This window comes from Cydia splendana, chromosome 24, assembly GCF_910591565.1.
Source record: "Cydia splendana chromosome 24, ilCydSple1.2, whole genome shotgun sequence".
NCBI classification, from domain to species: Eukaryota; Metazoa; Arthropoda; class Insecta; order Lepidoptera; family Tortricidae; genus Cydia; species Cydia splendana.
This window is the reverse complement of record NC_085983.1, coordinates 9,035,939-9,063,310: the sequence shown is the minus strand read 5'-3', so window position 1 is coordinate 9,063,310 and position 27,372 is coordinate 9,035,939. Positions and strand designations below refer to the sequence as shown.

At 39.2% G+C, this 27,372-nt stretch overlaps 1 protein-coding gene across 1 annotated transcript in view; it reads right to left on the bottom strand.

Moving 5' to 3' along the window:
• Nucleotides 1–3,443: 3,443 nt before the first annotated feature.
• The window catches only part of LOC134802490 (uncharacterized), a 45,474-nt gene continuing 21,545 nt past the window's right edge, over nucleotides 3,444–27,372 (bottom strand). Inside the window, exons 8-13 of the mRNA XM_063775169.1 lie at nucleotides 15,507–15,652; nucleotides 9,601–9,706; nucleotides 7,534–7,589; nucleotides 6,783–7,017; nucleotides 6,131–6,248; nucleotides 3,444–4,849 (exon numbers count right to left, since the gene is read on the bottom strand). Of these exons, the coding sequence (XP_063631239.1) occupies nucleotides 3,812–4,849; nucleotides 6,131–6,248; nucleotides 6,783–7,017; nucleotides 7,534–7,589; nucleotides 9,601–9,706; nucleotides 15,507–15,652 (1,699 nt within the window). The 3' untranslated portion in view covers nucleotides 3,444–3,811. The remainder of the gene's footprint in view (nucleotides 4,850–6,130; nucleotides 6,249–6,782; nucleotides 7,018–7,533; nucleotides 7,590–9,600; nucleotides 9,707–15,506; nucleotides 15,653–27,372) is intronic.

Genomic DNA, 27,372 nt, shown 5'->3' with positions numbered 1-27,372 from the left:
AAATCATTGCTAATATATTTAATAAAAAACGAGGGGAGGCCTTTGCCCAGCAGTGGGACACCAAAGTAGGCTAGGGAAAAAAAAAAAAAAAAAATTGCTAATATTGCAAGATATTGTACAAGCGAAAATTATGTAATGGGAAAACCAAGCATTAAAATTTTAGATTCTTGTGCCATGATGTTTAAGTTAATGTATGAAAAAGAAAAGTAAGTAAGTGTAAATCTAATAATCATTATTCAAATATTATTTCGCCTGTCGTCATTTGTCTTTTGGCAACCATGAAATATGTAATATGTACATATAAATTATTATTTTATGCTATAAGACACAGGAGACAATATTGAACTTCATATAGCAACTGCTCGTGCTGCGCGTGTAATTTTTTCACGTGCACTATCCCTATCGGCTACCTGTCGACCATTCCTAATGACCAGTTATTACAATTTTGAACCCTATAGCTAGACTGGAAAGTAGCTCTTTGTGTGATTTTCTCGCTGCATCCTTTGTTTCACTCTATACTGATAACGACTGCTTTATTTTTACAATTAGTAAAAGACCATTGTACTATAGAAAATTATCAGTATACTTGTGTACTTCGCTCAGTTATGTTCTCTCGCTGTTATTTGGTTTATTACGACTTCGGCTTGTTTTATGGACTATGTGACTATCTTTTATGTCAATGTGGCTTACTTCAACCGGACTTTTGATTTGCGTGTGATCGGCTCGGATAGTGTAAACAGTTAACATGTCGTAAAGAGCGCGCTCTTTTATTCACGTGTTCTATTAAAAATATCACGTTGAGACTTTTAACATACCAAAATAAAGTGATGGTGTGGTGGCGGCATTAGGCTATGTTCGAAATGGCATCTGGATCGAGTACTAATGCAACCGCAACCGAAGATACCAGTCGGCAAGAAGAGCCGGAATTGGAATTACCTAGTATTTGTGATGGCAAGTATTTTACATATTTACCTGCCTTATCTACAAAAACGAAGATTATAGCGAGTTGTAATAAATGCACTCCGAGAACTGTTAAAATTAGTGGTTCTACTCGTTGTACTTCCAACTTCGTCACTCACCTGAAGCGAAAACATGGCGAAGAAACTGTCATGGAATACAAAAATTATGTCAAGATAAGAAAAAAGGAAAAGAAAATGCAATCTGTTCCAGATATGAGAAATATAAATGTCACAACAGTTCACAACACAAACAGTTCACAGCCAACATTAAATCAGGAAGAATTTAATGACCACGTGTCTAATTACTTTATACATTCCATGAGTCCATTGAGTGGCACTGACAATCCGTATTTCAAAGAAATGTTCAATTATTTACAAATACATAAATCTGGACTGAGCGTCATGAGCCGAAGATCTTTGGGGCGGCATATTCAAGAAAATTACCAGCGGACACTTACTGAAATAAAAACTCAGTTACAACAAGAGATCAAAGAAGTATGTACTACAGCTGATATATGGTCCGGAAAAAAAAGGAGCTTCTTAGGAGTGACATGCCATTGGATAGATTCAAACTTACAGAGACAATCACTAACATTGGCTTGCCGGCGCTTTAGTGGTACTCACAGTTTTGACAGGATAGCATTATTGCTAGACGATATCCATGCGGAATTCAACTTGGACTGTCAAAAAATTTTGGCCACGGTTACTGATAACGGCAGCAACTTTGTCAAAGCGTTCAAGGAATTTGGTCTCAAAGAAAATGTCATTTTTGATGATGAAGTGGAACATGTATCTGATGGCGATGAAGGTCAGTCTGTAGTTAGTAGTACTTGTACTTCGCCAAGGAGCGTATTAAATGAGGACGAGACTGGGCCATCGAATATTCCAGCATCAACTAAGGACATTCTTCAACTACCAGCTCACTTAAGGTGCTCCGCTCACAAGCTAAGTTTATGTTGTACGACTGATGCTAACAAAGTTTTGAAAGCAAATAATACAACACTCTCCAAAATGCACGACCAAGTTATGAGAAAATGCTGCGCGCTATGGAATGCTGCTAACCGACCAAAGACGGCAGAAATTATACACAATGTTCTTGGACACACGCTTTCAAGACCTGGAGTGACAAGATGGAACAGTGTTTACGACAGCCTGAAACAAATTGAGAGTATTCGTGCTAAAAGTGCACAACTTCACTTGGCATTGGGCATAACGAATTACTTGAGAGAACGGGATTTTCAATACATTGAAGAATACTTGAAGTGTTCACAGCCTATTGCAGAAGCACTTGACATTTTACAAGGCGACAAAAACATATTTTATGGAATAACTTTGCCTACATTGCTGTCATTGCGCAGAAAATTGACAAAACTGGCAAATGAAAACTTGATATATTGCCAAGCACTAGTCACAAAGTATTTGACAAGTGTGGAAGAAAGGTTTTCTGACTTCTTTGATTTAAATACTCCAACAGGAACGATGGCCGCAATAGCAGCACTGTCTTATCCCCGATTTAAGAATAAATGGTTCACTGCCATTGATTACCAACACAATCGCAGGTTAAAGACAATATTCAAACAAAAAATTGCAAATGAATTACACGATCAAGATCATACGCTAGAAGGAAGTACGAGAACAAAAACAAATGAAGACACATTCTTCGACTTTGAAACACACTCTTCTGAAGGCGAGGGAGCGGGGTCTTCCCCTCATTCTACACGACCAGATGTTTTGCTTACAAACTATCTCAGCGATGAAGACAAAAACATTTCTATGTTACACCGACACCCTCAAGTCATGAATATTTTCAAAAAATTTAATACACCAATGCCATCATCAGGACCAGTTGAAAGACTCTTTTCTTACGCGACTATGATCAACCTACCAAAATCGCATAGATTATCCGATGAAATGTTTGAGATGAGGGTAGTGTTAAAGTCTAATTTAAAATAACGTACTTATATGTGAAACAAAAGTGCATTTTTTATGAAACTGATTTGAGGAATAAAACATTTTATTGATACACATGTGTTGATGATTGTTTACCCCCACTCCCTATTTTTAAGTTTTTGCCCACCATTTGTTTCAGTTCACGTCGAAGGGCGCCTCAAGGCAATGCCATGACTAGCAGCGCCCCAATACTAATGCGGTGCTACGCGACATAAACGTCGACCGTCTTACAGCTCGGCCACGACATTGAGCGACTTGCGACGGCGGGAGCGATAACCATAGGTTGGAGCGTGACATAGCGATCGGACCTTTCGCTCCAACCAATGGTTATCGCTCCCGCCGTCGCAAGCCGCTCGATGTCGTGGCCGAGCCGTTAGCGTGCCTTTCGACGTGGTTTGTCACATTTACCCTCTAAAGAGGCTAAAAGGACGATTTCCGGGATAAAAAATATGTTATAACGTTATGCAGGGTATAATTAAAAAAAGTTTTCTTTTATAAGTACTTACTCCAAGGAAATTTGTTCATCTTTACAAATTAATAAAAAAGGTAACGAAAAGTAATTGAATAATTTAATTACCAATTAATGTAATTACAATTGCGAATTACACAGCAAATTGAATTACATGTAATTAAATTACCATGTAATTCAATTACAAACAATTCAATTACATGTAATTCAATTAGTAATTAAATTACTCAAGTAATTAATTACGCCCAACACTGATTGTTGCGCCTGTGAACGGGTTCCAGCAGGCGTTCTACATGACATTAAAGCTCTCCAAGGGGCCTCTAAATGTTGGTTCTATAGCCCCACGCAAGCCTATCAAAAGACCGGGATTTATAGGCCCGTGAAATCCAAGGAGATTACTGCCAACTCAGTGCAAACTTGGCATGGTTGGAGTCTATTTCACTTTAAAAAAACTCTGTATAGAAGTCTGAACTAGCTTGTCCGACGGTGACTTCTCTATCTTCGTATATTTCCTCTTCATCGGAGTAACATCTGTCTCCGGCTTGGCAATGTTACTGCTCAGTAAAGGCGAATATTTCAACACGTACTGCTTATAACTCTTCACCTTCTGTATTTTCTTTGATTTCTTAGTTTTACACTTATTTCCATCCTTTAGTCTTATTTTAATGCTTACATGCTTATCTCTTATTATTTTCTTGTGAAGTTCTTTCATTTTCTTCATCTTTTTGGTTCTCTTCTGCCCCTTTTCCGGATCTATTGCCTTTATTTTGAGTTTAATTTTCTTATGTTTCATACCATCCTTCTGTTTACAGTCGTTCTTTCGTTTCTTACGAACTTCTTCTGTCATTTCTAATTTTCTCTTCTTACACTTTTTGCCAGTCGAATCAACTTTCTTTCTCTCTTCATTTTTCGAATGCTTGACACATTTTTCCCTGTCTACCTCATTCAGGTACCGATCTTTGAAACTCTCTACGTCCATATCTACATCAGTTTTCAAAGGCTCTTTGTCCAACGGACTGAATTTAAACGAGAACATCTTATTCTTAACTGGACTCTTCAAATCTAAGTTTTTCACGAACTCCTTTTCTTTGCCGCTCCCGATTTGCACTACGTCTATGTTAACTATCTCATCTTTCTTCGATATTTCAATGGAGTCTTGTTTAATGTCCACCATTTTGAGTTTCTTCGGTGTGTCGATGATTGGCAAGCTGTCATCACTGTCAGCTATAAATTCTGGAGCCAATCGGAAGGTGCTAGAGGACGATTCGTCATCGCTTTTATCATCGTTTCCATTATTTTGATTGATATTGTTTTCTTTGTCACTTGAGTTTTCATCAAGTATATCTGATTGTTCTCCTAAGTTTTCTCTATCATTATCACCGTTTTCATCAACTTTCATGGACTTTTCTTCTATATTTTCTCGAACCTCTTCATTCGTGTTAAGAGTTGGCTCCATAAATTCCTTCACTGCCTGTTGAGAAAAAAAATAATGCATCAATACTAAATTTATAAATGCGAAACTTACTATAAGTCGATGTCGATAAAAGTAACACATACCGTTATGTATTTTTTTAATATTATAATTATTTTTACAATTAAATGAACTGAATTATTATCATTGCGTCTCACTCTCTCATTAAGAGCCCATCAACGTGCACACTAGCGCCACAGCTAAATAATCGTGATTATTTAAATTTAACGAAAGATATTGAAAAAAGGGGGCCGCTACGTACTGTATTTTGTATTTAAGTACCTTTTGAATACATCAAACTAGTTTTTATGTTGCTGGTTTCGTCGATCTAGGACCTCAAAACAAAAACGGCCGTTTTAACTTTGGACGCATAGATTGACGAATCCAGCAACATAAAAACTAGTGTGATCTATTCAAAAGGTACTTAAATACAAAATACAGTACGTAGCGGCCCCCTTTTTAGGGTTCCGTACCCAAAGGGTAAAACGGGACCCTATTACTAAGACTTCGCTGTCCGTCCGTCCGTCCGTCCGTCCGTCTGTCACCAGGCTGTATCTCACGAACCGTGATAGACAGTTGAAATTTTCACAGATGATGTATTTCTGTTGCCGCTATAACAACAAATACTAAAAACAGAATAAAATAAAGATTTAAATGGGGCTCCCATACAACAAACGTGATTTTTGACCAAAGTTAAGCAACGTCGGGAGTGGTCAGTATTTGGATGGGTGACCGTTTTTTTTTTGCTTTTTTTTTGTTTTTTTTTTTTGCATTATGGTACGGAACCCTTCGTGCGCGAGTCCGACTCGCACTTGCCCGGTTTTTCATATTTGTAGCCTATTTATAAAACAATTCTGAAATAAACAATTTTTATTTTTATTTATTTTTATACAAGCCTGCATCTACCGTGGGGCTTAGTCAATTCATGTAAAAATGTCCTATAATATTTATTTATTTGTACTGACGGACATGGCTTGCCAAACTATAGCATCAGAGAAAAAAATACATAAATTGCTCACTCCATACATAAGTTTTGGTACCAAAAAGACTATTATTTTCATAGTCGACATCTAGCATCGAGTAGCAGAGTCTAATGCTCAACAACATAAGACTTTCAGGTCGGTGCTACATCTATTGTCAAGTAGCAGTACTGATAATTCCGCTACTCGATGCTAGATGTCGACTATGAAAATAACAGTCTTTTTGGTACCAAAACTGATGTATGGAGTGAGCATTTTTGTCTTACTATATTTCTCTATGACTATAGTTATCAACACATACTTCGTTCATGTCGGCAGTGATGTCACAGGATTTCTTGGGTGAGTGCCACTCCCTGACCGGGTCTTTGCTCTTCTGGTTCTCCTTGAACACATTCTTGAACAGGTCGTCTAAGATCTCACTGGAAAAATAATAATTTTTTTAGCCTATAACTCTATAAGGATCGGTTGCACCAAACCGTCTACGTCTGTCACCGTTCGCAAAATTTTATTGTTTGGGAAATTTCATATTTCGCTGCTGTTTGACGTTAATCTGTGTGTTAAATGTGGTAGGTGCAACTGGGTCTAAGTGTCCCATTGCTGGGCAAAAGAGTCCCACTACAGGACTTAATAGCCTATTTCCCGCCTCCCGCCATTTGGTCCTATAGTTTAAAACTTTTAAGTGAATATCTCTCAGTTCTAACACATTAAAGTAGGAAGTTTCCTTTCTGTACGGTAGCACAGTCACCTGCAATAATATGTTACACAACGAAGGCCGCAAAAATATCTGACACGATCTTATTTGTAGAGCCATAAGAGCGTGTCACATACTTTTGCGGCCTTCGAAGAGTAACATATTATTGCAGGTGACTGTACTATTACTTATTTTGGAACCACTTGGCGAGTTTTGGAAACTAGCTAGAGGAGTGTCTCCCCACTGCCCTAACGGTACTCACTTGACAATCTTCTTTTTCGCACTAAGCGGTCTCGGCTTGCTGAACCGCAGCCGAATCGTCTCCAGAACGTCTCCGGGCACCACCACGTCCCCCCCACCCCCCTTCTCCAGGTAGGTCTGCTCGAGCAGCTTCATGGGGGAGAGGAGCTTGGACTCCAGCTCCTTGAGGGTGGGAGTGAGGAGCTTGGGGCGGCGGGGGGTCTTCAGGTTCAGGTCCAGACGGTCGGTGGGTCGTGCTGGAAAATTTTACACATTCATTGCCACTAAAGATCGGTTTCCCTAGGATAGCGGTGCCGTCATATAGCGGCCGTCTCCATACTAAATAATACGGCTAAATATGGATGACGTAGTATTTGCATGGAGACGGCCGCTATATGACCGCACCGCTATCCTAGGAAATTAGAGCATCGAACAGTGTACCCGACAGTCGGGTTCTTGACCCTGAATGTGTTAATTGGTGTTCTTGGAATGTAATATATGGTGGTAACATTATAAGTCGGTTATTCCAGTCAAGTACAGTAATTTTTTTTTACAGTACATATGGTGCTACTTTACAGCACTAGTGCGATAATTAGCATATTACGTGACTATGTCAAAAATTTAAAGGGATACTCGAAAACGTTGTACGATACATGTGCGAATGAATCCTTGTATGTACAATTAAAAAAATGACAAATTAACAGCTAAAATATCATGGTTAGGGTTACAGAGAACTTACATAATTAATAAATAATTATAAAAAAACAGCTTACATTCAGTCTTGATTTGAGTTTCGTGAGTCGGCAAATTTTGTGATGAACTTGAAGCACTGAAAATGTAACAAATATGAGTTAAAAATTTGAAAAACCCGACACAATTTTCTTATTTTAATTCTTATAAACAAGAGACACTTTCCACATAGATTTTCGGCAGCTGGCTTGCATTATGCGCGGCCTGCACGGGCAATAGAGATAACAACAGGCAAGTCAATGTACCTCCACCGGTGGACGGGCAGCAGCGTCCCTCAAATTCGGTGTACTCGACTGCGATCGCCAACCCGCCTGCCAAGCGTGGCGATTATGGCATACACCCCCCAAAGGGGGAGGCCTATGTTCAGCAGTGGACGTCTTATGGCTGAGATGATGAAGTCAATGTACGAAAATCTACGTGGAAAGACTATCATCTTTAGTGAAATTTATTTAGACTTTAGAAAAACCGGAGACGGACTCGCCCGCCGGGGGTTCCGTACTTTTCAGTTTGTTGTTATAGTGGCAACAGAAATACATCATCTTTGAAAAGGGTCTAGCAGGCTAAGCGAACAAGAAGTGCCCACAACGACGGATTTGGTCATTCTTTCAGGTGGTGTACTGGCAGGTCCTAAGAACACTCTATGCTTAATATCAGTCCTCGATCTTCTTTTGTTTTCGAGTTATTCAGGATAATGTAAAATAATCAGCGTATCGTTGAAAGTGTCATATTTTGTAAAGTGTTCAAGTTAATAGACTATAGTTCGTTTTTTTTTAGCATTAGAAAAAAGGTAAACAATCTTGATGTGTCTTTTAATTGAAAAACACGTTTTAAAAATAAGTCACGGCAAATATGTAACAATTATGAATCTAATACGATCATTTATATTCTTCTGCTTTCATAAGTAATAGTTATTGATTTTTAAAAAGCTTTTAGCAATTAAAAGACATGTTAAGATCGCCTACCTTCTTTCTAATGCTAAAAAAAAACGAACTATACAAAATGCATATTTTTAACCTGCGTCATGTCCTTATACTTACTTCATTATAAAAAAACATTTTTTTGTTCTAATTTTCATTTTTAACATTTCGCGAAGGAACACCTACAAAAAAAAAATGCATGAGTAGCCACTAATACCCACTACCTACACATATAAAAATATTTGCATAAATCTTCGTGCGTCATGTCAAAAAAAAAAACATTATCGATCAAGTAGTTACCCTTTGGGTACGGAACCCTAAAAAGAGGAGCTAGTTTTATTTGTTACTAAGATAAATGCCTCTTTTGTTTGGTTTTGCTCGACGTTCGTTCGGTATGCAGATAGTTTGAGGCCCGAAGGGCATAGGATAGTTTTTAGGGTTCCGTACCCAAAGGGTAAAACGGGACCCTATTACTAAGACTTCGCTGTCCGTCCGTCCGTCCGTCCGTCCGTCCGTCTGTCACCAGGCTGTATCTCACGAACCGTGATAGCTAGACAGTTGAAATTTTCACAGATGATGTATTTCTGTTGCCGCTATAACAACAAATACTAAAAACAGAATAAAATAAATATTTAAATGGGGCTCCCATACAACAAACGTGATTTTTCACCAAAGTTAAGCAACGTCGGGAGTGGTCAGTACTTGGATGGGTGACCGTTTTTTTTTGCTTATTTTTTTCGTTTTTTTTTTTGCATTATGGTACGGAACCCTTCGTGCGCGAGTCCGACTCGCACTTGCCCGGTTTTTTTTATCAATCATCATTATCATTGAACGCAGGCGAAGTAGCGGGCTTCGTTAGTTCTCGTACAAACAACAACACTTGTAACTGTACATCGGTGGACTTTATTACAAAAGGCATTTTAACAGTTTAGGCCAAGGGTCATCAAACTTTTTTTACCTGAAGGCCATATTGCGCCTCAGAAATTTTCGCGCAGGCCACCGTCGGTTTCTGCGCCGGGGGAGGTTCCCTGGTTGTTGCTGTTAGGAACAGTTCCACTCTCAATAAATGTTGAACCCCTGGTGCCTGGCTCCCGCGGGCCGGACTGTGGGCGCTCGCTTTGGGTGTCGGCGGGCCGGGGTTTGGAGACCCCTGGTGTAGGCGATGGTATGTACCTGTGTGTCTGTAGCCGGCCCTTGGTGCGGCGGAGGGACATGCGACTCGGCATGACGGGCCCGCTGCACGCGCGCTGCTGCGCCTGCGCCTGCTCCGCCATCATCACTGACAACCAGAAATAAGTCGATCAATAAATTGTTAGGTGAAAACCAAAGGTTTCTAATGGTCTTATAGGGTATTTGACTGTTTTTAGAATACATAAGTTATTCTACACTATGCAAGAAATAAAGAACCAGAATATTAAGGTGCAGTGGGTTCAGAAAACGAAGTTTTTAAAAAGCCGTAGCTCTTTTATGGATCATAATACGGCTGCCATACATTCAATTAGCAATCTTGAGGGCTTTTTCTAGTGACTTCCGCGATTCGAATCCTAAGTTTTTGACTTTTGCTCGATAGAAAACGATCACGAACATAGGTCTAAAACGGACTTTAAAGATTCGTAACAATTTGTGCACAAAAGATAAAAATATGAAAACTGCTTCTAATAACGCGCAATTTTATGCTTGAGCGAATTCCGCGATTACTTTTTTTTTTAATTTAACATTAAATAAATAAGTTCAAAAACATGATATCAGCGGTCCCGTGCACGCAACTTCTTTGATCAGATGCCCGCTGGGCTTGAACGAAGGCGGTCCTATCGCAGGGCGCACTAAACTGACAGTTGGGTTTTGCAATTATTTTGACATTAAATCATATACGTATATGAAAAAGTATACCAGTAGACAAATTGTATTTAAAAAAATAGGGTAATTAAATTATCATCACATAGAGCTCGAGTCTCATCTTAAATTTGATTTGTTGTTGTTTACGGGGCATACTTATTAAAAAACGCAGTAAACTATCTTAAAACAATACGGTTCCAAAATCATTTAAGTAATTTGCTCCTTGAAACCCCGCTTAAAATGAAAAAAGTTTGAAAACTCATACTTACTGATTGGAGTTAATTTTCATTATGCTGGTATTACCTAATATTGCGTCATTTTAAAAACGTACCCATGTGACTTCTGTACGTCAACGTCAATGAACTGATTGTGATGACAATTTTTTGATCTTGTATTTATGTTAGAGAACTTTTGATCTTCAAATATTACCTATTAATACGGAACGATATGTAAATATTTCGTGTACTACTTGAAAATCTTGAATATGACCGAATATGAATATGGAGTATGAATATTTTGTTGCTGTGAGGTCCGCCTAGATGTATAATGCGGTTACGTGCTGTTCTGCAAACCTTCATGAAATCAAGAATAAATAAACGACTATGGTCTAGCCTCAGTCCTAGCGAGTTTTTGCGGCTCGTGAGGCGTGAGATATACTTGCCTACGAGGCTTACAGGCTGCAGACTGGTTTACTGGGATTGTCTATGTATCGATTGTTATCCAAATTTACTATAAAATAAAACAAAGTTTTTAGTTCAATTATATTCTGTGCATATATAATTTTATTTATTATACCTCGTCGATGACAAACATGCATACGACCCGTCTGATGGTAAGCAGTCTCCGTAGCCTATTGATATAGCCTGCAACTCCAGAGGTGTTAGGTACATGCGCGTTGCCGTGCCTAACCCTCGGCACCCTCGTTGATAACTGGCAACCATACTCACCGGCAGGAACAATACTATGAGTAGGATCTAGTGTTATTTGGCTGCAGATTTCTGTAAGGTTTAGCTCTGCTTTAGATCTGGAATGACATCTGCTGGTCTGTGTCCTACCACACAAAGCGAGATGTAATTCACAGTGGCCATACCTCTCTTTTGGACGTAGTTCTAGGACCAGAGGAATGTCCATATATCTTAAGTATTTTCGTACTATATAACTACACAGATTCAGATTCTGAACATATAACCGTAAGTTTACCAAAAATTTGGCGTAGCTGTACAGTCAGATGCAGAGAAAAACAATCCGCCAAAATTAAATTTCCACCCTGCCAGGACTTTATTTATTGACGAAGATAACGATATGTTTGCAAAAATGTAGTGATGAACATAGGTGGACAGTAATTTTGGATGCGTAGGGGAGAGCGGGGAGAAACGCAACACTTTGTACTTTGACCTTAGTTTCTGGCTAACCGTTATTATTTTGATGAAATTAATGTAGTCATATATAACTTCATTGCATGTTCTGTACATTAACATCTTGATGAACCTTATAATTGTGTATTTTGTATGTAAGTACTAGAGTGACTAAAAAATCGTCTGTTGTTACTTATGACCCCGTTGGCGTGCAGAAAGTAACACATGTGGGTCAAAAGTAACAAGACACAGTGGGCTGTAATTAATATAATATGACATATCAAATCAAAAAAGTACTATATAACTATGTAAATTATTATTGATCACGCACTTTAATATTTGCATTTTAACTACATAAACATTAGCATTTTAAGAAAACAAATCAATATTAAGTCCTCGTTAGAAATTGTTTTTATTTCAAGTGATGAGATCAATTATTCTGTTATAAACATGTTTCCTACTCAGATAATTCAGGCTCAGAGTTTCTTCACTCATAAATATGGCATACATCGTTTAAATCATCATTGACGCATTAAGCGTGTGACCCCATATTAGATTCAATAGGTATATATTGTATGGGATGTAAATGTTACTTTTGTACCTATACGGCTTTGTTACTTTTGTACCCGACCGCATTTTTATGAAAACATGAAAGATATCTTTGAAACGGAACGTGTTCGAGAAAATAAATTGCAATCAATCTAATCAATAATCAATATCCCTTCGGGTGGCAGGGCCTCCGGTTGAAGGGTAGGAAAAATGACGCGGCCATTTTTTTAAATATGCCCCTGCTTGGCAGAGGCCGGGAGCCGGACACTTCCCTAATTGGCGGCGAACCGGGAGACGGTTCCGTCATAACAAGCCCGTGAGTGGCAGAGACCGTCTCCCGGCCTCTGTGCGACATCGTATTTCGCACCTAAAATAAAACCGTTAACCCTATGCCTTGCTTGCTCACTCTTGCAAGATGCATTCGTCAATAAACAATTAAGGATGGTATTCCTTAACGGTCGAATTCCCGCGTAAAATAAAGTTTGTTAGAACTGTGTGAATCATATTAAATGTATTGTTTTGTCATAAAAACTGCTTTTTCTACAATCAATTGTTTTATTTCCTAATTATACGTATTTTTATACATGAAAGTAGAAAAAATTTGGTAATAATATGAGATTTGATCAAGTCCAGCATAATTCACATAAAATAGAATGTAATTCATTGGTATACAATCAAATAAACCATTTTATGCTGAATTCAATAATACATAGTTAATATATATCATTCATACATATTTTTTGAGAAATGGTCATATTTCTAACACGCGCCAAATTCGCGATGATCACCCTGGAGGCCCCGCCACTTGACGTATATTTTTCCAAAATGGCCGCGCCACCCAACTTCAACCCACCGTTAAATCTGAGGCGCCGCCATTCAACGGCTTGTTATGTCTGTCCGTCTCCCGGCTCCCCGCCACCATAGAGACCGGGAGCCGGACAATGCCACTCTAGGGGATATGCAATTTTTCAGAAAATTAAGTATTTTAATACAACGTAAACATCAAATAACTAAAAGTCGAAAAACGTACTTTTGATTAGAAAAATCACGTTGCGTTTTCTCACACAACCTAATAGCACGTGGCGCCCGTTTCGACTGAATGCAAGTGAAGGGGGCGCCACTGTCTATCACCTAATAGTAGCGGAGTGGTGTTTTGACTATTAGATAAACTTACAGAGCAATAGTAACTTTCCTTTCTACCCGCCGTTACGTTTGTCCCCGCTCTCCCCTACATTTCACTTGAAAAGGCATGCAAAATTTTCTTATTAGCTAGGTACTACAACTAAATATATACAGATTAAAGCTAAGCTAACGTAAGTAAGTTATATAATAATAACATCATCGGAATACACATATGATTTCAATTAAATTGTCATTGAATTAATTTTGCGCCTTATCGAAAGCCCTATTGAATAGAGTAGTACCTAAATAACGTTTTTCATCTGACGACTTCTGTATTTATTCGGTTTATTTAGTACGCGTATCTAATGAATTCGATTTTAGTTAATTTACATGTAAATACATCACATGTGACTTGAACAGACAAGAAGAGTAAGATAAAATATATTGTTTCTCTTCCTTCTTTCAATGGAACTTTTTTAGAGTTTCTCTTCCTCAAAGGAGGCTAGTGGTTAACACGAAACTCAAAATACTCTCATTTGCATCTTTAAAAAAACAGGATGGGTCACTGACCTGTCCCAGTAAACTGAGGTAGTGTGCGTGAAGTGTACTTGTGTGTGAAATGGGGTAATTTGACAGAATCTGAAAATTTTCCTCGGGCATACCTCGCCTTAATAGAGAAACATAGACAGCAGTTATTTTTAGATACAATGTCTATTTTAAAACCCGTAGAAAATTATAAAGAGTAGGTCATTTGATTGTGACGTCACATGCTAGTGTTTCAATATAAAATCCATAGTCGCAAAATCGTTTTGACAGTTCGAAAAAAGAAACTGATTCGACTAGTAGTCAAATACCTTATAGCACTAGCGATTTGCGGGCGAGTTGAACGCGAGGCAAGCGCGCAATGATTTCGTTGCGTACTAATATACTGGGATTTTTTGAAATACGTTGTGCGCTCGCGACGAGATTGTGTGATCGCTACGCTTTCAACTCGCTCGCAAATTGTTAGTGTGATAGGGTGCCAAGTCAATGTAGTAATCGCTGACGAATTAGATTATAGTTTAATATATGTTCTAGGAAAATCACTTTTCTCAAAAATGGACGGCAAAGTATAGGTCGCGAAGCGCATAGTTTATGGTCAGTCAAAAATTAAAAAGTTAAAAACATTGCAGTCTCGATTTTGGGACTGCAATGTTGCATACAAATTCCATTATTTGTCGAGTTCCAAACTTTTTAAAAGTTGAAATGGCCATATCAAATGAAGGCACAGGCCCATTAAACAGCCAAACAGATGATTAGTACCGCGACTATTTAGCTGTCTCAAATAGGTTGGCGTATTTTCGGCAGAAAAATACACTACTATTTTTTTATTAAAAAAATAAAAAGGCGGCAAAGCTAATTTTTTCAATTGTGTCTACTTTTTTGTGTGAAAATATATAGGTAAGAACGTTGCTTTTGTAAAATATTTCTATGATATTTATATTTCTTGCACCATTTTTGAGAAAAGCACTATATATGACTCGGCTGGAAGGCTACTTGCTGGCTTCGGATTCAATTAAACGGACTCCCAAGGTCGTCCGTTTAAAACGAATCCTCAGCCTGCAAGTAGCTACTTCCGAGCCTCGACAATAATGTACTATTGTCGGTAGAAAATACAAATTTTCTATGTATTTGTCGCATTTTTAGCGACGGAAATGGCGGCAAACTGTAAATAAGTGTTACCTTCGGCGAGTTTGGCCTCCAGCCGCGCCATGTCCCCGGCGGCGGCGGCGGGCGCGCAGGCGCCGCAGGTGGCGCGCGCGCCGGCCGCGCAGCCCGAGTGCTGCCCCCAGCTGCCGCACAGCAGGCACAGCTTGATGTCCCAAGTGCTGGAAACATCAGTGTTACCTTGGGTGAGCTTGGCCTCCAGCCGCGCCATGTCCCCGGCGGCGGCGGCGGGCGCGCAGGCGCCGCAGGTGGCGCGCGCGCCGGCCGCGCAGCCCGAGTGCTGCCCCCAGCTGCCGCACAGCAGGCACAGCTTGATGTCCCAAGTGCTGGAAACATCAGTGTTACCTTGGGTGAGCTTGGCCTCCAGCCGCGCCATGTCCCCGGCGGCGGCGGCGGGCGCGCAGGCGCCGCAGGTGGCGCGCGCGCCGGCCGCGCAGCCCGAGTGCTGCCCCCAGCTGCCGCACAGCAGGCACAGCTTGATGTCCCAAGTGCTGGAAACATCAGTGTTACCTTGGGTGAGCTTGGCCTCCAGCCGCGCCATGTCCCCGGCGGCGGCGGCGGGCGCGCAGGCGCCGCAGGTGGCGCGCGCGCCGGCCGCGCAGCCCGAGTGCTGCCCCCAGCTGCCGCACAGCAGGCACAGCTTGATGTCCCAAGTGCTGGAAACATCAATGTTTCGTTACTCCCTCCGACCTACATGTAGATACTAGGCTTTGACGGTAACTAAATGTCAAATCACTATAAATGTATGACAGTTATACGAGACTTTCTCATTCAATATCCTAAATTTCCCCAAAATCGTCAAAAACTACTGAAAAGTGACGTCACACCTGAATAAAAGCCTTCTTGAAACATTTTAATTACACAAACGGGTCTACCGCGATATAATTTCATTCTTTTTACCTTTAATTCCGACGTTGAAACATAGAAAAACAAAAAATGGGTATATATATACAGGGTGGAAAGGCACGACGATCCTTCCCGGAAGTATTAGGTCGTTTAAGTGATCTGTATCGTATAGACGATTGGTAATGGTAAGAATCGTTAATTGAGTAATAAATAAAAATAGCAAATTTACTACTTTTTAACTGTGGTGACAACCCTATAGCATGTGCACATCACGGCTATAGATTAAGGATCTCAGTCGGGAAAGCTCGGGACTTTACACTTTTTTCCGATCGTTGACAGAATCGCAATGATGTATGAATGACGCATAAATGTCAAATAAATCAAATGAATGCAAAAATATTACAAACAATTTTATTACTTTCTTAGATAATTACTTTTTGCCAATATTTAACACTATCTTCTCTTCACATACGGTGTTCAAATGTACCTCCGTGTCTTACAACGCCGCCGCAGCCCGTGCCCGAGTATGTCGATGCACATGCGATAGTGTATGCTCTTCGTCATTTGTCCTCCGCAGAAAGCACCAATTAGCCTTTGTCTCATTTCGTCGCAGTTTCACATTCCGTTTGGTAGGTACACCATATCTTTTACACAGCCCCACAAATTTAAATAGCCACGAGCATCTAACAACGGCATTTTTATTTGAAGAATATGACATTAAAGTAAAGTTCAATGAAAATTTAATTTCAAACATCAGACGTCTTGTCTATTTCATACCACGCAAGAAGGTTTGTTAGTTTGGTATTTAAGAAGTATTTATTCTTGATTTATTCTTAGTATTTCATTTTTGCAAGTTCATTTGGTGCATCTAACACAACCTACTTGTAATTTTTTATTATTTTAGATAGTTTCCAATTATTCGAAAATAATTTTGTGAAACGTGTTAAGAAACTAAAACCTTTTTATCAGTCAAGGAAATCATAGCTATTTATAAAACGATTGCGTACTTTTGAGTGGTTGTCAATGTCACCATTTGAACTGTCGTTGTAAACAATGTTGTGGTTTATAATATTATTAATATTAAGGAATAAAATAACTACTTCATTCAAGTATTGAACAAGTGGAACCACTAAGAAAGCGAAAATCCTGTAACGATTCTTACCGTGTTGTAAGCAGACCTAAAAATGGTTAGATGGCAACAAATTAGCATAATTTCCTGTCGTATACTGATTATTTACAAGTAAGTTCAGTGACCCTGTCACCTGTTAGGGTTAGAACAAAGTAGTTTTTTGCATGGATGTTTAAAAGGCCATAATTTAGAAACGGTTTCCCATATTAACATAGTTTCTATGCAGAAAATATATAGCTTAGGCTAAACTATCTCCCATTTCCGGAAAGGATAATCGTGCCTTTCCACCCTGTATATGTACAATTTTTTTTTCAATCACATTACAAGAATCCAATAATAACAACTCTTAATTTATTTAATAAACTTAAAACCTTTAATCTAAAATCTTGTATTATTTTTATCAATTCCATTTTTTTTGTGTCCAATTCGTCATCATAAATTACTCAAATTCTATCTATATGTCGGACCCTGACATCAGAAAGACGTATTGCAGCGTTATAGTTCATTATTTTAGACGCCTGTATAAAATCGATTAGCAATGTTGAGCTACATGTTATTTGATTGTAACGAAATAAATAAAGTTGCGTAGAGAGTAACGCCATCTATTGGCGCATTGTTGAAATAAAGTCGCGTAGAGAGTAACGCCATCTATTGGCGTGTTGTTGAACTAAAATGACAGGTAGAAGGCTTTGGAACGTCGAGAGGTTTCTCTCGAGTGAGCGTAGGCACGAGTTGGTATTTTTGTCGGTATGTTGGTAGACTGGTCGAGCAGGTTTACCAACTTGACTGAGGCGGGAGCGGAGAGGCTCCGCCGCTGGTATTTCTTCTTGATCGGACCGCGCTAGAGATCGGACGTACTCGTTAGCCAACCTCGTGCCTAACTCGCTACGTTCCTGAAGGCTTATACCTGAAGGATTATTCTGATAGCTTATAGAATCCCGCGTTCTTTAACCATTTAGCTAAGTGTTTTATTTCAAGTGTTATTTTGATTTCTTATGTTTCATTAGGAGCTTACTTTTGTGAAATAAAGAAATGATGTGTTATGTGTTGTTTTAACTTGTTTTGAAAAGATTTGTCCCTCTGAGTTTGTTGCCGGTCCCATATAGGGCTAAATCTTCTCATGTCAGAGGCGTAGGGTTGGAGCCGGCCTAGTTTGACTTGAATAAAGATTTGAACGGTTTATAGCATCTTTTCATTTTCAAATCAATCCTTTGAAATAAAATTAGCACTTAGTTATTTTTATCGTTTAGTACTGAAATATATGGTAGGCGCTAGTATGGTTAACGAGTTCGAATGTTTATTTCATGCACTGGTAGCAATGGTAGCATACTGGTTTAGCTGTGAAGTAATACATTATCGTACTACCCCACGCGCCCACCGCTTTTAGGACCATCGGTATTCGACATATATTTAACTAAATATTATTATGATGTTTAACGTGTCGTCATACATATTAAAAACCCTGTTCCTTTTTACTAAAACTTCAAATATTTAAAAAAACCGAACAAACGCGAATCAGACTCGCCCACCGAGGGTTCCATACTTTGTAGTATTTGTTGTTATAGCGGCAACAGAAATACATCATCTGTGAAAATTTCAACTGTCTAGCTATCACGCTTCATAAGATACAGCCTGGTGACAAACAGACAGACGGACAAACGAACAATGGAGTCTTAGTAATAGGGAGTTCCTTTTATCTTTCTTAGTAATAGCAAGTAATAGGGTCCCGTTTGGATACGGAACCCTAAAAAGGAGGGTATTATCATTTCGTCCAGTTTTTTGAAGTGAAAACTTCTTTAGCGGCGCTGAGCACTTTTTGAGGTGGGGAAAAAATGATAAACTCGATTCAGCGTAACGCGTAACGTAACGCTGACGTCATGTGTCACGGACAATGTTATTCACCAAAGAACTTTAGTCATAACGTATCATAATCAGGTCAATTATTTAAAACTGGACTTTTATATTAACCACTCACTTGCTTTTGGTAACTGTAGCTACCAGCTGTCACCCTTATTTTATTATAATAATAGAGGTCACTGAAAAATATCAAGCATGTGAGTGGTTAAGCAATAAAGCTCAATGTTCTAATCTTGTACGGGCTGAAATACGAGGATCTCACAGTTACATTCTAACTCTTAGAGGATATAACCAACGGAGACGCCATGTCTAAAATTTTCGGTACAAAATAGTCTGCCGTTTTTTGCGGGGGAGGGGCACATCAAATGTAGAGGTACGTCATGTCAGATAAACGTCAGTCCATACATATAGTTGACATGGGGTTGACCATTGGCCGCCTATTTTCGACAGAGGGGAACGCCTGTTAATGTCGGCTCCATTGTTAATTACTCCGAGTTCTAACTTTATATAACTCAAATATAATTCAATAAAGCTACATCTTGATGAAATCGCTTATAAAATGGAACTCTAGTACTGGTGAATAAAACTCAAAATATCATGACCAAATATATTTAGATGCGAGGTCTGCAAGGTAACTTTACAATTTCTATTCGAATTTTAAACAATTAAGAGTCCTTACTCCTACGGACGAGCGTATTTTGCAAAATGCTTCCTTTTTCATTCAAGATTACGACGTAACTATTGCTATTTATTCAAAAACTGATAATGTACATAACTAATCATTTCTTAAACTACGGGCTGAATATGTTTAAATTTTCATTTTATCTTTTTAAACCTAAAATAAATGAGTTTTCCTGAGTCTTTTTCAAAATTTGCAGTGAGAAGGGTCGTTTTGGTTCTCAATTTTGCAGCAAACAAGAATCATTGGGTACATGAATGATTACAATTCAATTCACCATATCTTGAATGAGAGGCTGAATTGCTTAAAAATCGAAGATTCATTTAAAAAACATGATAAATAACCCTCCGAGTTTTCTTAATTTTTTTGGTGAAAACAGGGTTACAGTAAATTTTTTTATCGAAAATTGGACTTATTTTTTGCCCCGAAAATAGTATTATATCAAACTGTAACTTTATGTTAACCCATAAAAAAAAAACCATAACTATAGGACCGACCTTGCCGTGAATATTTATTTTTTTAAAAGACGTATAAATCACGCCGCGCCGACGCCGCGCGCTCATTCTCCGCCGAGCGCGCTTAGGGGACGGACCTGTGCTCAATCGTCAGGCATTCGTTGCGTTTGTAAACATCGGAGAGTTCCGAGAAGTGCTGTATACTGCGATTAGAAAATCTTGATCCAAGTAAGTACATTTTTTACACCATATTTAATTTTAACAACCGACTCTCGCTTATATGATAGATTTTCAGTGTTACTTAAATTATGGTTAGAGTTTGCATTATTATTATACCTGGACGACCTGGACGATGTACAGGTTCCCATGATGGTGTCAGGAGTTGGTCACCAGAACTCCTAATCTGCTCATCGTAACTCCATCGTGTTTGGGCTAAATAGATTGGCTCCGACGTGCACCATCGGTACAGATAAGGTAGGTCCAGGGTCTCATGATGGAGTCAGGAGTTGGTCACCAGAACTCCTAATCTATTCATCTTAACTCCATCGTGTTTGGGCTCAATAGATTTGCCGTGACGAGCACTATCGATCTAGATGAGATCCAGGGTCTCATGATGGAGTCAGGAGTTGGTCACCAGAACTCCTAATCTACTCATCATAACTCCATCATGTTTGGGCTCAATAGATTTGCCCCAACGAGCACTATCGATCTAGATGAGATCCAGGGTCTCATGATGGAGTCAGGAGTTGGTCACCAGAATTCCTAATCTACTCATCATAACTCCATCGTGTTTGGATTCAATAGATTTGCCCCAACGAGCACAATCGATCTACATGAGATCTAGGGTCTGATGATGGAGTCAAGATTTGTGCACCAGAACTCCTAATCTACTCATCATAACTCCATCGTGTTCGGGCTCAATAGATTTGCCCCGACGAGCACTATCGATCTAGATGAAATCCAGGGTCTCATGATGGAGTCAGGAGTTGGTCACCAGAACTCCTAATCATCATAACTCCATCGCGTTTGGGCTCAATAGATTTGCCCCGACGAGCACTGTCGATCTAGATGAGATCCAGGGTCTCAAGATGGAGTCAGAAGTTGGTCACCAGAACTCCTAATCTACTCATCATAACTCCATCGCGTTTGGGCTCTATAGATTTGGTAGTTGAGTACAGATGTAGTGCATAGTTGTTTTCCTTCGTATTTTCTGACTGACTGAATTAGCAAGACACGTTCGTTCGTTTCCGTGAAAATACGAAGGAAAACAATTATGCACTATATCTGTAAGGAAATTTAGTAATTACTGTATGATTTCTTTATTTTTAGGTCGATTTTCTCAGAATAGAACGTAAGCATTTGGCTATGGGCAGAAAACGTAAAAATCAAACTTTTGGAAAAGTGAAACGCAAATCTGTCGCAGCTATGATAAAAAAAAAGAAACAAATGAAAATGTAAGTGTGTTTGGAATCATTAGCTTTATTACATAGAGACACATTATAAGTGCTGGAACCTGATAATAATTTCTAAATATTTCAATTACAGTAATAGTCACGAAACTCCCTGTCATGTGGATTTAACGACTCCAATGCCTAAACAGTCGTTGGCATCTGAGCAGTCGTCTGCAAATGATGTAGCTACCAAGATGGACATCAGCGCTACAAACGATTCAGTTAGTAACTAAAATGCTGGTCGTTGACATAATATATTCATGTTTGAGGCGTCTTTATTAATGTTTTTATCAATCATGTTCGAATCACAATTAACTGCTTTATTTATTTTGCAGATCCAATCACACATTGAATCATTATTTGTAGATTCTGAAATCGATGCCACATACGAAAACGGCAGTGAGGTAGATTCAGATGTTGAATTCGATTTGACAATCGAAGAGGTAAATATGTCGTTTTTAATCTATAAATGATTTTATGATATTTAATTTCATTTGCTTACTATATTTAAATATTTTGCTTTATAGGATATGACGAAATCAGAAACCCCAACCATAGTTGAAGGGAGACGAGTGGTTAAAATGCAGTATTTTATAGACCAATTAATTGAGATCTCCAAACACAGCAGCAAATTTATTTAAAAAGTGAAATTTCTTGCCAGATCGCTGCTCAGTCTCCCACAGTTTATTCCAATTCTCCTGAGTATTTATTTCTCGATGTCTCACTACATCACACTAAAGTCCTTCTGGGTGTGTTTTACAGCCCTTCCTCTAACGTTAACTACTTTGACACTTTCGAAAACACTTTGTTTAATCTTGCCCCGCAGTTTGAGCATCTTATAATAATGGGTGACTTTAACACTTGCCTTGTTAAAAATGACCATCGGTCAATAAGGCTTCAGTCCCTCGCTTCCTCTCTCAATATTCATATTCTACCACTTAGTCCCACACATTTTGCGCATAATGGTCCCCCCTCTCTACTCGATTTAATCCTTACTTCTTCTCCTGGGCATGTATCACATCACGGCCAATTCAATGCATCTGCTTTCTCGAACCATGACTTAATTTTCGCCTCCTTCAAAATTCGCTCCCCCAAAAGACGTCATAAAATTATTATGAGACGTAATCTTGCAGATATTGATCAACAAGCGCTCATTGCCGACTTAAGCAGTGTGTGTTGGAGGGACTTGTTAGATGCTGCAGCTGATGTTGACCAGAAGTTAGAGACTTTTAACAGCGTATTGCTTGCGGTTTTTGACAGGCATGCTCCTTTAAAACCCACACGTGTCAAACACTTTCCTGCCCCGTGGCTTACTTCAGACATTAGGGATCTAATGAAGAAAAGGAACAGAGCTCGTATAAGACTAAGACACGACCCCTCGGAACGTAATCACCGAACTTACACATCGCTTCGTAACCGCTGTAATAGGGCTTGCAGGGACGCTAGGCGCAAATACATACATCGTTCTATTGACGAATGTCCTCCCACTAAACTTTGGAGTTTTTTAAAATCACTTGGTGTTGGCAAGCCCAAACCCAATGCTATTGGGACTCTAGATCTTAACGCTCTTAATCAATATTTCAGTGCCTCCCCTGTTTGCCTTGATCCGACCGTCAAGCAAAGTTCTTTGGCCCTATTAGCCAATTCTCCACTCCCAGATATTTCTCTTTTTGATTTTGGTCCCATTACCTCGCAAGAAGTTATCTCAATTCTCAAGTCTATTAAAACTAAAGCCGTCGGTGATGATAATCTGAGCTTGGATATGCTTATGCTCGTGGCGGACTCAATTGCTCCTGTACTGTCGCATATAATAAATGTTTCTTTCTCCTCTGGTGTCTTTCCCTCATGCTGGAAAAACGCTCACATAATTCCACTTCCTAAAGTGTCTAATCCTTCCTCGTTTTCCCAATATCGACCTATTTCCATCTTACCAGTCCTTTCCAAGATAATTGAACACTTTGCTAATAGACGTCTCTCTTCTCATCTCAATAGACACAACCTTTTTAACCCTTTCCAATCTGGGTTCCGCCCTGGGCATAGCACCACCACTGCTCTTGTTAAAGTCACCGACGACATTCGCTTTAATATAGAAAATAAAAAGATCACCGTTTTGGTTCTCTTAGACTTTAGCAGCGCGTTCAATACAGTTGATTTCGACATTCTTCTAGCCTTTTTAAATCTTTTTAATGTTGCACCCACTTCATTGTCCTGGTTTCGCAGCTACCTCTTTGGGAGGCGTCAGAGGGTTCGAGTTGATGATAATCTTTCTGATTGGTGTGAACTTTCTTCTGGCGTCCCTCAGGGGGGTATTCTCTCTCCATTGCTTTTCTCCATTTTTATAAATAACATTACAAAGTCATTAAAATCTTCTTACCACCTTTACGCAGACGATCTGCAAATTTATTCAGCTGCCAACCTTGATGATTTCGATTCCCTCGTAAACCAAATTAACGCCGATTTAGATTCCGTCCGTTTGTGGGCTTCATCTTTCGGTTTAAAAGTCAACGCCATGAAGTCGCAAGCGATCGTTTTGGGAAGTCCACATTACATCTCCATACTGTCTGAGCAGGTGGCACCTAGAATTTTCTTTGATGGTATACCAATTCCTTTCTCACCCACTGTTAAAAATCTAGGGGTCACCATGGATCAGACACTTTCCTGGGCGCCTCATGTCACTGAATTGAGCAAAAAGCTGTTTGGATCTCTCCATTCTTTAAGGCGCCTTCAGAACTTTCTTCCACTTGATACCAAAGCCATGCTGGCTCGGTCCCTGTTACTGCCTTTACTCGACTACGGCGACGCTGTGAATCTGGACATGACAGAAGAACTCCTGAACAAGTTAGAGCGCTTACAGAATGTCTGTATAAGATTCATTTTCGGCCTACGGAAGTACGATCATGTGTCTTACTACCGTCAAAAACTCAATTGGCTTCCAATCCGCCGCCGTAGAGATCTTCACACTCTTTCTCTTCTCTTTAATGTTCTTTTTACACCTTCTTCTCCTTTATACCTCTCTCAAAAATTTCAATTTCTGGCTGAATGCAGTGGCCACCGTCTGCGTTCGAGCGCGAATTTATCACTTGCCATCCCTCCTCACAAATCTCGAGGATACAACAAGTCCTTCGCAGTGCGTCCAGTGAAGCTGTGGAATGAGCTGCCTGTTTCGCTCAGGCAGGCACAATCGGTTGCGTCGTTCAAGGAGAGGTTAAAGAAACTATGGTTATCTGATGATCTGACTGATTAATTTGTCTATATTTCTATTGTATAGTTGCTTTATATCGTTCTAATTCTTTCCAATTTTTAGTGTATTTTCCCCATTCCTTTTTGTGTAATATATGTATGTTTATCCTATAAATTTTGTATGTATTTATATCCTTTATCTTTCTGGTACCTTGTTGTACATTTTGCTGCATTTGTCACCCTCTTTTCACTTTCTCCTCTCATCTACTCAAAGGTTAACTGGAAGAGATCCCTCAAAGGGATAAGTTCGCCTTTGTACTTCTTACTAATTGTATGTTATTTTTAATATGTCTTTTTGTACAATAAAGAGTTTACTACTACTACTACTACTACTACTACAAATTCGGTTGTCAGTTGAACTTCATAGAAATAGTAAATGAAAAAACCGTTGGGCTTAGATCCACTTTTTCGTTGCGCTGCAGCATGTGTAATTCTCAATTTAAACTTCACACAGAAGATACTGAGCGAAATCTAAACGATGTTAATCACTCCGCAGTCTCCGCCACAATTCTTATGGGTTGTGGGTCATCCAATCTGAAAGAGTTTACTGCATCAATGGACTTACCCACTGTAAACCAAAAGGTATATGAACAGTGCCACGAACACCTGCATAGTTGGTGGAAGGAAGCGGCTGAAAAATCAATGGAAGATGCTGCACTACAAGAATCACAAGAAGCCGACAAAATAAGTCCCAACGGGAAACCAATGATAGCGGTTACAGCAGATGCCTGCTGGGCTAAACGCTCCTACAGGAGCAATTATTCTGCACTCTCAGGAGTTGGGGCGATTGTTGGCATAAAATCTGGGAAAGTGCTTCATGTTGGCATAAAAAACAAATACTGTGTAAAATGTGCACGAGCTACCAGTAAAAATACCACTCCGCCTGAACATGAATGCAGTATTAACCACAAAGGCTCTTCTACTAGCATGGAGCAGACAGCAATAGTTGAAGGGTTTAAGGAATCAGTGCAAAAACATGGTTTAATTTATTCACAGTTGATAGCGGATGGTGACGCTAGTACATATAAAAATATAGTAGACAGTCGTCCTTACCCAGGCATACATGTTCAAAAAATAGAATGTTCTAATCATCTGTTGCGGAACTATAACGGCAAGAACATAAACTTATCGAAGGATACCTCAGTACCGTTATCCCAAAGGAAACTTCTAAAAGCTGCTGATCGTATTGATCGTTTAAGAAGAGCAATAAAACAGGCCGTCAGGTTTAGAATGGCACAAAATTCACCATTTGAAGACAAGATAAAGGAACTACGCCGAGATATTTTAAATAGCCCTAGTCATATATTTGGGGACCACTCGAATTGTGACGATTATTACTGTCTGCCTGAAAAAAAACTCGAGCACAATTATGTACCTCAAATACCGGCACTAATGGCAAAATTGATGGCAAACGCGACATATTTAGCCGGCTTCTCGCAAAGTCTTCTGTATAGACTAAATAGTAATCGTGCAGAGCAATTCAACTCTCTGGTGGCTAAGTATGTTGGAGGCAAAAGAATCAATTATGCCTTGAAAAAATCATACGAGTTAAGATGTTATGCAGCTGTAGTGGCATTGAACACTGGCATGCCCATCTACACGCTGCATAAAACAGTGACTGGGAAAAGTCCATCAAAACTGACGAAAAAGGTGGAACAGCAGAAACGTGCTAATAATAGCCGTAAAAAAGAATGGAAGCCTAAACGAATAATCGATTCTAAAGAGGCGACTGACTATGGCGAATCATGTCAAAAGCCTGACATGGTACCTGAAGAGTATGAGAGAAGAAAGGTGAGTTAACCATTTTACCGTCATTCATGTCATTTCGTTATTATTCGCGCGTACCTATTGTATATTAACCATACTTACGACCTTCGTTTGACTTTTCTAGTTTTTATGCTTATTATAATAATTAGGACCTAAGAGCGCACATAATCTTACAAATAAATATAGCTTTGATTGATATACATTGAATTGTGTCAAAATATTTTCAATAAAGTTAATATTCAGATAGGAAAGTGAGGACTACGTTTGTATGGAAAGCGATTTCCCGCGGACGTCCACTTTCGTTAACGTTAGTCAGGTTTTTCATTTAGGTATACTATAATAGCTAAAATATTTTTTTAATCATCTTGTGTCATTAAGCGACTGATGCCCTTAAAGGTACTATATTTATAATATATAATGTTTTTGGTGTATTGTAGGAGGAGTATTTAACGACACTACAAGAGCAGCTGAAGGACAGAGATGTCATAGAGCGTGAAACGATGCTGCAATCAGAAAGCGCTCTATGGTTGGAATTGAGGAGGTGTATTCTGACAGCGTCCAATTTTGCGAAAGTTTGTAAGCGACGCACTAATATAAGTCCAGCGCCCCTAGTAAAGAGCATGTTGTATGGTTACTCTATAGATCACGTTCCGGCTATACAACATGGTAAAAAACATGAAGCTGATGCGATTAAGCAGCTTGAAACGGAGATGCATATCAATGTGGAGAAATGTGGTCTCCACATTGACTCAAAACATTACTTTTTGGGCGCGACTCCTGATGGGTTGTATGAAAATGGCATTATAGAAGTAAAATGCCCAAAATCGACTTACGGAATTGACCCCGACGAGGCCGTAAAACAAAAAAAAATTAATATGTGGAAGGTGATCAATGGAGTCACGGTTTTAAATAAAAACCATGACTGGTTTTACCAGATTCAGGGCCAGTTGCA